Raw genomic sequence first — 10,405 nt, 5'->3', positions numbered from 1 at the left:
GGAGAACGCTTTCCATACGTCAGTTATAGAACTTACTATATTGATTGATTGATTGATTTATTTCGTCACTGTAGATCATTGTACATGATATATGACAAGTCAAGTTAATTCTGAATAGTAACAATTTGATATATAAGTAGATTAAAATTACAATAGTTACAATTTTTTAAATTCTTATTTGTGGAGAATTTGATGGAATGAACAGTACACAGCCTAAGAATGGGCTAAATTAGTGGCATATTTTTGGTATTCCTGGCATCAGTGCTAAGTTACGGCAACATTACATTAATCTAGTATTACATAACCAAATGCTATTTTCTGTAATGAATGTAGTAACAATTTGGTTAGCGTAGTGGAACAGCTGATCAGTCAGACGGATTCCTATTAGTAGATTGCGTCCTTTGTATCCTGCTGTGCAAGTAAGGTCGGGGTCGGTCGTGGTGTGAAGTGAGAGTTACGGTGTGAGGTTGTGTAGGAGTAGTTGCGGAAGCTATAAAGTATAATTACTTCTCGTATTCGTCACAATGGCGGGAGAAAAGGCGAAGACGATTCCAAATTCTGTTAAGTTTCTTTTCGGTGGACTTGCCGGGTAAGTAGAAAAGCAGATGTTTACAATAACATTTGTTTTTCCAGTGATCGTAGTATTTTTTATACACTAATCGATTTCGATAGTGTTTCGTGGCGGAATGTTTAAATAGGCGGCCCTCAAATTATGTTTTTTTTTTATATGACCACTGATATCACACGGCGGCGTGTTATAGTTAGAAACTGAAATATGTCAATAACGAGCATTGGATTCAATTTAATAATAAGCACAGTTCAGTAATGCCTGTCGAAGTAAATCGTGTGAATATACATTCGTGAAACAAGTGTGTAATAATTTACAGCATGGGAGCAACGTGTGTCGTCCAACCCCTTGATTTGGTAAAGAACAGGATGCAGTTAAGTGGCGAAGGAGGAAAAGCAAGGGAATACAAGACAAGTTTTCATGCAATTCAAGGAATAATAAAAAAAGAAGGAATTGTGGCTATGTATACTGGTCTGTCAGCTGGACTCCTTCGACAAGCTACCTATACAACAACAAGACTTGGAATATATACTTGGCTTTTTGAAACGTTCTCAGGGTGAGATTTGGTGTTTAAATATTATGACCAGTTATGTTAACTACAAACTACAGGTAGTTGGTTTTGTTTTGTCAAATGAAAGTAACGTGTAAAAGGCAATACCTGTTTCCACCCAACATGCAATATAGAATGAATGTCACCCAGGATAATGAATAGGTTGAACAGACACATAAAATACGTGTAAGCTAATAGAGCAAGATTGTATTTTAATAAGGCTCTTTCAAGTGTGATATACAAGTACCCACATTCCTCTGTTCAAGATATTTTGTAATGTTCCTCCCTCACAATATCAGGTGACACTGAATTGGGGCTTAGTGTCTTTAGATTTGTGTCAGAGCTTTGAATTTCTTGCAAATTATCACACCAATTATCACACTGTGCAAAAATTCAGTGACCCATTTATTTTTTAAGTCTGATAAGTATGCATCAGTTGTTATATTTTTCTGTGGGAGTGTCCTGAAATTGAATATTTTTTCCTTAGTATACTCTAATGTAGGTGATTATATTGTGATGAGATTTAAACAGATAAAGTTGTCAAATTATAATGACCTTCAGATGAACTTGTGGTTATGGTTGCAATTTAAATGCATTCAGAAGAGTTCAGGGACCTACCTATAAGGATCATAAGTATGGTGAAAGCTTTCCCAATTGGTAAGGGTGAACAGTCTGTCTTGCCCATCACCAAGGCCTGTGAATGTGTGGAGCTTTACTACCATTCCTACAATATCACTCTTTAAAAAATTCCCCATGCCTCTACTGAGAATCAGACAGCAGCCATTCAGCCAATAGCCAGTCATTTTACTGACAGACCTCTACCAGAAATACTGAACTAAAGAAAATCAGCCTCCAATTGATAGTTCATTAGCCTTATATCAGTCTTAAAAGAATGTAATTGGCTTAGTGTTCACTAGCAGTATAGTGGTTGAATTATAGAATGCAGAAATGTAGTTATGATTTTATCATCTTCATCCATTAAAATTTCTATGAAGATGGGGCATTCGCTTCTGTCTTTCTACAAGTGTTCCTCTTGTATCTGTGTCCTCTCTTCACCTACTCTTTTTTGGATAACATTCCTCTCTTGGTCTCTCCAGTTATTGTTTATTCAATGATTCTTTTCTTAAACTTTTGAAGAAACCTATTATTATCCAAGTATATCACACAGCACTATTGCAATATCCTTAATTTGACCTTTATGTTTTGTAATGTCTTGTACTTCTATTCAATGAAAATTTTACTTATATGTTATAATTAACCTTTAGGGCTGATGGCAAGCCCCCAGGTTTCTTTGTAAAAGCAGCTCTGGGAATGACAGCCGGAGTAGCAGGTGCTTTTGTAGGAACACCAGCAGAAGTATCATTGATCAGAATGACAGCTGATGGTCGTTTACCTCCAGCAGAACGACGTAACTACAAAAATGTGTTTGATTCGTTATTCCGAATTGTAAAAGAAGAAGGGGTTCTCACACTCTGGCGAGGTGCAATTCCAACCATGGGCCGAGCCATGGTGGTGAATGCTGCTCAGCTTGCATCCTACTCGCAAGCCAAACAGTTCCTCCTTGATACAGGTCAGATACAGTTGTTTTGGTTGCATTTCTTTCTTCAGGGTGATTGAAAAGTAACATTATGCCCCAGGATCTCAACATCACAGTCATACTGGTACAGTTCAGTGCAAAGTATCCACTAGTTGTGTCATTTAAATGTAGATCCTCTTGACAGCAAAGGGATGTTATCTGTGAGAGCAGTGTTTACACATTGTTGAATATTACTTTAAGCATGAATCTCATACCGATTACAGAATATGTAGAGGTAAGATAATTGAGGAGCTATTTCAAGGAAATAGCGGCTCTGGTCTAGAAAACTGAGATTAACTGCCATGGGGATCTGTTGCGCTGACCATGTGACACCCTCTATCTGCAAAAGTTGGCACTAACTTTGCCAACAAGTGGTGGTCGCTCAGTCGGTATAGTTCACTTGTGGACCGCAGGCCATGGAGTTTTTTTTTTTTGTAGAGGTAAGCATTTCCATATTTCTTGTTCCAAATACCATATGTGCTGTTATGTTGAGCGTTTCTGTGATCCAGACATTATCAATAAAAACCCATGTTCAGTACATAAGTACTAAATACATGAATTTGATAACATCAATATGATCACTTATAATTATGCAGAGTATATGCAATGTTTCACTGTATCATTAAGTAACAGATAGGTTCATTTAATAAGCAATTGGAGAATTTTACTAGTTATAATGCAAAGAAAAATTAAACATATTATAAACATGAATATGAAACTGAAATTACAGTATGACTTACACTTCAAAATATACACTGCCCTTGAGGGTTGTTCAGGAATAAGTGCTTTTTATTTGTAACACTTAAGTTGAAAATTAACTGACATAAGATTGATGAGAGATATCAGAGGTGTTTTAAACGTTTTGAACATGAGTGAATTCCAGTGTACAACGTTGGGTTATACATATAGGTGAACAAAATTGTGTGCAGCTGCTTGCTACCTGCTTCATTCATGTTTCCTTCTTGTCTTATTCTTTGTCCCTGAAGATGGAGATGACATGTACCTCAGAAACATCAGTTGACTGCCAACAGACTATGCAGATTGACTCTATACTATCCCAGAAGATAGAACTCGTCTCAATATCTTGGCTGAGATCACACCCCTCTGCTTCTCTTCTCATTGATAGCATGTCCATCCCGAAGTGCAGTGTCAAGTAGTCTGTGCAAATGACAAAACGTTGCTGAATATGTCAAGAAATCAAAAGAAAATCATAAACCTGAATTTTTATATTATCCCTCTGCCATGTCTAATGCAGTTGTATATAAAAGTAAATACCCTTTGCTCTGCTTAATGTACAAAAAATGGTATATAGATAATTTAAATGAACTGGTATGATAATACATACAACAAAGTGGATTTAAATAATGCAAGAAAACACTGATTGCATTTGAGTTTTTCCTCTTCTGTTTTTTTCATTTTCAGGTTACTTCAAAGATAATATATTCTGCCACTTTGTTAGCAGTATGATTTCTGGCCTTGTTACAACAGCTGCCTCAATGCCAGTTGACATAGCAAAAACAAGGTAAAATGTAATTGAATGTCTTTTGAGACGTACTTTTCATAGGAATAGGCTTATACACAAATGATTTTGGGAGTATTGGGGTTGTTGGTTTTATCAACATGATATGATGTTATTTAAAAGCTTATTCAGTCACCTCATTCTAGCAGTAATTTATTGTGTATATGAGGGTTGGAACTTTAATAGTGGCAACTATTTATTTACAACTGATACAAAATAGATGCATGTTTTGAAGTTTTACTGTCCTTCAGTGTAGTCACCAGCATTGTGTACAACCCGTTGCGAGTGATGTGGAAGTTGTAGGATACCATTAGCAGTGCCTGTTGTGTTGATAGTTCAACTGGAGTGGTCTACTGCCTGAAGAATCTCTGGAGCAGTTCTGAAGCAAATGCCACGAAGTGGTTCCTTCATCTTAGGAATCAAGTTGAAGTCACAAGGGCTTAAGTCCGGGAGTATGGTGGATGATACAGCACTTCCCAGCCCCATCAATCAAACAAATCAGCCACAACTTGCACTGCATGCGGCCGAGCATTGTCCTGCAAAATGACGGGTGGATTCTGCAGAAAGTGTCGCCACTTCTTTCTCAAAGCTGGTTGCAGGTCGTGTTCCAAAAGTGAAGAGTAATACTGCGCATTGATGGTCTGCTGTTGGGGAACGGTATGCGTTAGGATAACACCATCACAGTCGTACACGATAATCACCATAACTTTCACATTGCTGGGGTTCTGATGAACTTTTGATTTTCGTGGTGACCTGTAATGACGCCATTCGTTCGATTGGCATCTCATTTGTGGCTCGTACAATTTGGCCCATGTCTCATCCAGCGTAATGATATGGTGTAAGAAAGCCTTTCATAGCGCTCCAAGTGGTTACGAGCAGAATGGTATCGTAGCCATTTCTGCATTTCCGTCAAATCACGCGAAACCCATCTTGATGCAATTTTTCTCACGCCCAGGCGTTCCTTCAGAATGTGAAGCACAGTTGTATGCGCTAATCCTGTCTCTCGGGCCAGCTCACGAATCGTATGGCGTCAGTCACTCTCCAGTAACGCGGAAAGAGCATACACTTCTTCACTGACACTAGGACGACCTGGCCGACACATGTCTGCCACATTTTGGCGTCCCTCGTTGAAGGGTTTTACCCACCTTGCCACTGTTCTGTAAGGCAATGCAGATTCCCTGCAAGGCTCTTGAAGGCCTTGATGACAATGTCGTGCTGTATGGCCTCTGGCACATTCAATCTTTATCCAACTCCTTTGTTCCTGTTGCAAAAACATCATGACAACACTACATTAGACCGCCAGCTAACACAAGGCTCTGTTTTTCTCGTCACTGCGCATGCGCTTGATGTGGGAATGGAGAGTCCATTTGCTCTGATGTAAGGTAGGTATGTAACTAATGTGTGGTAAAAGTGACATTATTTGGTTCCGTTGCATGGCGTCTCTACAGCATTGTTGCCACTATTAAAGTTCCAACCCTCATACTTATCTGATTTAAACTGTGTCACAGATAAAAACAATGTGGCAGATTTTGCAGGTGATGTAAAACAGCTTCATTTCCACATCCAGAGTACATCTAGATTTCGTCAAGCCTTCTGTGCAATGCATAACCATAATCATACTTTTCCTTCCAGTTTTTAGCTGGATGAATACAGTTGCACAGACAAAATCAACATTTGCTGAATACAAATGTACCGTATCTTATAGAATTTATATATGCAGACATCACCTTATACTTGTTTATGCATACCAATATAAACACTGATATCTCATTGACTGTCTTCTTTTCTTTACATTTTAGAATCCAGAATATGAAGACAATTGATGGAAAACCAGAATATACTGGTGCCGTTGATGTACTAGCAAAGGTTGTACGCAGAGAGGGTTTCTTTGCCCTGTGGAAAGGATTCACTCCATACTATGCTCGACTTGGGCCACACACTGTTTTGACATTCATATTCCTGGAACAGATGAACTATTTGTATAAGAAATATGTTCTTGGGGACACAAGTGGAAAAGGAGGTGGACTGTAAACGAACAAAAGAAGAAGACTGCAAATTGTTGGACCTAGTGTCTGTTGTTGTATGTTATTGCTTTTCATTTAAAGCAGAGGAAACTGTTTTTGCTATTATAAATTATAAAATATTTTATTATTAATATTTACTCCTTACTCTATCAGATTTCTCCTTTTAGTTGATTGTTTATTAGACCATAAAGTTTAAAATGTTCTGTTACTCCAATTTAATCTGAACTGAAATATTTGGAATAAGCATATTTCATGCATTTGACATACATCATGTTGATAAAATTTCTTTCATTTAGTAACTGTTGGGAATATTTAGTTGTAAAGTACTGAATAATATAAATTCCATAAAATATAAGAGAATTGTGAAATTATCATTTTCATTAATTGTACAAAGAAAATTAAATTTTATGGGAGAAAATACTGAATTTCAAATGAATTTAGGCTATTCAGTAATTGGAACAGGAATTGGTTCTACTCACAAATTAAAGTTAAATTTTAAAGGTAAGTAGAACTTTGAAACCATTGAACCAATATCATTTATTGTCACAAAACTCTGAGCTAGTGTTCTATGGCTATCATGAACAGTAATTTTTATACCTCATAAAGATTCAAATCAAGGATGTTTATATGCAAGAACTGTGAAACTGGCAGGATGTGTAACTGGTTGTAAATGATGCTAAAATCACTGATGGTTATCTAGTTGTAGGAATATTTGAGGAGAGGCTGAACATCATTCCAAGTAGTAATGCATACTTTTTGAAAAATATAACCTTTATCTGGAAAGAAAAAATAAAAGCTGTCACTATATATAGTCTTTGCTTTCCCAGAATATGCATACCAGTAATATTCACTTCCAAATTAATGAAGGGTTTTGGTAGCAGATTTACCAAGTTTCACCCGAAACTTGACATGCNACGTGAGCTTAGATAGGACGGAGGTGAGGAGGGATAGGAGGGATGTGAGTTGATCAAAGAGACCTGTCATCAATGATTTCATTTCCAGGAAGTCATGTGGTATCATATGGCAGACTGATGCAATAGGCTTTTGGAAGCGTGACCTTGGTCTCCCCTCTCATAGTCTTTCACCGAGGCAGTTACAGCAATAACAATCTGGGACTTTCTGATACCACTTTGTATAGTTGAATTTGTAAAGGATTTCACGTGCAATTAATTTGATGGCATCAAAAATATAGCAGAGAAAATGAATGTATATTGTTGCATATTTGCTCAAAGCAAGAACTGTGAAGCCAGCATTGAGAGCCGCTGCTAGGGAATGGTTTTGCAAACATACCCATTGCTGGGCAACAGCTTCATAAGCATGCAACAATGCAAGATCCATGACTAAGCAACAAACCCATGCAAAAATGAAGTTTTGGAAGCAGTGTTTTCTGTGTGGTCCATGATGAGAGTATATATAACAAGGACCAGCTGCCATTAGTCTGAGTTGAGAGTCTAGAGAGAAGTTGCAAGCAAGTCTGCAGGCAGACAGTCAGTTGAAAGTTGCAGTAGCTGAGGACAGGGAATGTTCAGGAAACCAGAGGAAGGGGAACATCTGCTGTTGGAAGCTGCTACCGAGCAGCACCTGACTGAGAACGCTAGTCTGTGTGTGATAGTGATTTGTAAAGTGTAGTCACAAGTTGTGTGTTAAAGTGCCCAATAACTCCGTTTACTAAACCAAACACCATATCGCATGACAGTATATTAAATATCAACTCATTTTGTTACAGTTTCATTTTATTAAATTACTTGTTTAACAAGATGTATCAACTGGGGAAAAAAAAAACATGTTTCATGGTGTGCTTATATGTAACCTTGTTCCACTAGAAGAAAGTTGAACCATATGTTCTGAAAGTATAAATGAAGGGTTTGAGGCCTGAGAGGAATTAGTATTATGCTGGATTCCATTCTGTAGGGCATCACCAGTGTGCCATTTCAAATTTATTTTCCCATGATTGTGGTATAAGTAAAAAGACCTTGTAATTTAATTTAACAACAAAATCATTGAACGAAGGAATTTATGTAATTCTGCTAATTGATAGATACAATGACCACACCCATGCATATGCAAAGATGCCTCCAACTGAGAAAGTGGTAAATAACTTGCAAACAAAAATACCATTGCTTTGCTTATGCCAATAAAAATGTTGAAACTGAAGTTAGACTCTTTCGAAGTATATAACACAGGCACTGAATATTATGCTGTCTTCTCATTCTTGATTAATCATATAATACATTTTATGTTTTGTGGTGAATTCATATATATATATAGCCACATTTATAGATTAAAGTCATTTACACTAGCTCAGAAGTAAACACATTCTCTGTAGGATATTTAAATTGCCAGTTTAATCCAGTGCACCAGGTGAGTGAACCAACACATTTGTTATTGAATGAAAAAATTAATGTTTCTGTTGAATGTATGTAGGAGATTTATACAGATTTGATTCCTAAAAACTTTCATGATGTTGTATGAAGATTTAGTGGGACTTGGATAACACTGCTGGACAAAAGACATATTCCTACAGCTAGCAAACATGTTGTAATACATCTGTACTGTGAGAATCTACTAATTTGAGTCACAGCTGCTGTCATTGGCAGTGGATGTATTAAAAAATCTCTCTACTTATCATAGTCATGTTTACTTCCCTTCATTAGGACGTTAAGTGCAGTAGACATTATCTTGGCACATTAGGTCATGTAGTAATTACTCTTGTGTCAGTCACTGCTGCTGAATTACTATGAGATACTTTCATATGATGGAGGCCTTTAATAATATTATATTTTATAAATAAAATCGCCATACCACTTGTTGCCTTTGATCTGTCTGGCCTGTGGTTTGTATATTAATTGATGAAGCTAATAGTGCATTTCATGACTGCTGGTGTTTATGTTACCAAGGGAAGCAAAAATTTGGAGGGAAATGACAATAATTATGGCTGGGGTTTGAAAATGATGTGTAGTTATCTCTTATTGTTGTAATAATTTAACTTTTATGTTAGTTTCTAATGTTGATAATGCATGGCTTGTGGTTCTTTAGAAGGAAATGTTTGGCATTCATATATATTAAGTGTTTAAAGGGGAAAATGGCAACATTTGAGGCGCTATTGAAGTTCGAATATTTTTTCAAATGTTGTGCTCACAACCTAGTTCTCTTTGTAACCCACAAGAGAATAATATGCTAAACATGATGTGACCGTCTACAACTGTAATTTTGCTGTGATTTTATGAAGTAAGTATTGGTCTTTTTCTTGGTTTTTGACAATTCTCAGGTATCTGTGTTGATTCTTTATGGCTGAGATAATGGTAATTTAAAAGTTGTATTAAAAACATGAAGATAGGATAGGAAATTCAGCATATCAACTTAGTTGCTGTGATGTCATGAGCTATCTTAACATTTTTATACAGGTAGCTTGGTTAACTATTGAAATCAAAGTAGCTAAACCTCAACAGTTTTATAGGATTTCATCTTGTGTTTATCTTTACAGATATGAAATTAACCTTCACACAAACTTATATTAAAAAAATTTCTTTGAGTCACATTCCAACTGTACTTATGTACAGAGTACTACCTCCAAGGACACTCTACAGTACACCAGTCCTTGCTTTCAAGCGCATGCATTCTGCTATATCAGTCAGTCTTAAGGGAGACTTCTCAAATTACATCAACATATTAGTCCTTGACCCAGAGACATATAGTGTACTGTGTGCAAGAATCAACTCTGGCTACCAACCAAACATGAAAACACCAAAAAGACTATTCCATATATTCAAAATGAACTTGGCTTAGATTAACTGGAAGAGATTGTATGTGGAAGATGAACACATAGCTTAGAAGTGAGGAGTGTGAAGTGCATAAATTATATAATATTATTTAAACTAGATGAAGTTCATAAATATCTGATAACTTGGAAACAACAGTCAATTTTTATGCTGGGAGAGATACTGTCAGTTTTATCTATATGTTTATGTAAAATTCAGATCCAACCTGATTTATTATTATTTTCAAATTCTTATATACATTTTTATTTTTTAACAAATGTTAACTTGCAGTATGGGAACTTTTAACTGAGTTGTATATATAAACTGATGATAACCATTTACAGTAAAATCCTTAACAGTAATAACACACCTCTAAGAGTCAAACTTCTGCTTCAAATAATTGAATTATG

The 10,405-nt window shown here is 36.4% G+C and overlaps 1 protein-coding gene across 1 annotated transcript; it reads left to right on the top strand.

The window, feature by feature from the left end:
* The first annotated feature begins 402 nt into the window (after positions 1–402).
* On the top strand, positions 403–7,144 carry LOC111869687 (mitochondrial 2-oxoglutarate/malate carrier protein). The gene is made up of 5 exons (XM_023861380.2): positions 403–589; positions 888–1,124; positions 2,384–2,688; positions 4,117–4,216; positions 6,013–7,144. Exons 1-5 carry the CDS (start codon positions 525–527, stop codon positions 6,242–6,244), a joined length of 939 nt encoding a protein of 312 aa, XP_023717148.1. The 5' UTR covers positions 403–524; the 3' UTR covers positions 6,245–7,144.
* Positions 7,145–10,405: the final 3,261 nt, after the last annotated feature.

The sequence above is a fragment of the Cryptotermes secundus genome, unplaced genomic scaffold, assembly GCF_002891405.2.
Source record: "Cryptotermes secundus unplaced genomic scaffold, Csec_1.0 scaffold1072, whole genome shotgun sequence".
Lineage (NCBI taxonomy): Eukaryota > Metazoa > Arthropoda > Insecta > Blattodea > Kalotermitidae > Cryptotermes > Cryptotermes secundus.
This window is presented reverse-complemented; position numbering and strand designations above follow the sequence as displayed.

Coding starts and splice junctions, on each gene's coding strand:
- LOC111869687 (XM_023861380.2), top strand. CDS start 525: ATGGCGGGAGAAAAGGCGAAGACGATTCCAAATTCTGTTAAGTTTCTT. Junction 1,125..2,383: donor CTTTTTGAAACGTTCTCAGG/GTGAGATTTGGT, acceptor ATTAACCTTTAG/GGCTGATGGCAAGCCCCCAG. Junction 2,689..4,116: donor ACAGTTCCTCCTTGATACAG/GTCAGATACAGT, acceptor TTTCATTTTCAG/GTTACTTCAAAGATAATATA.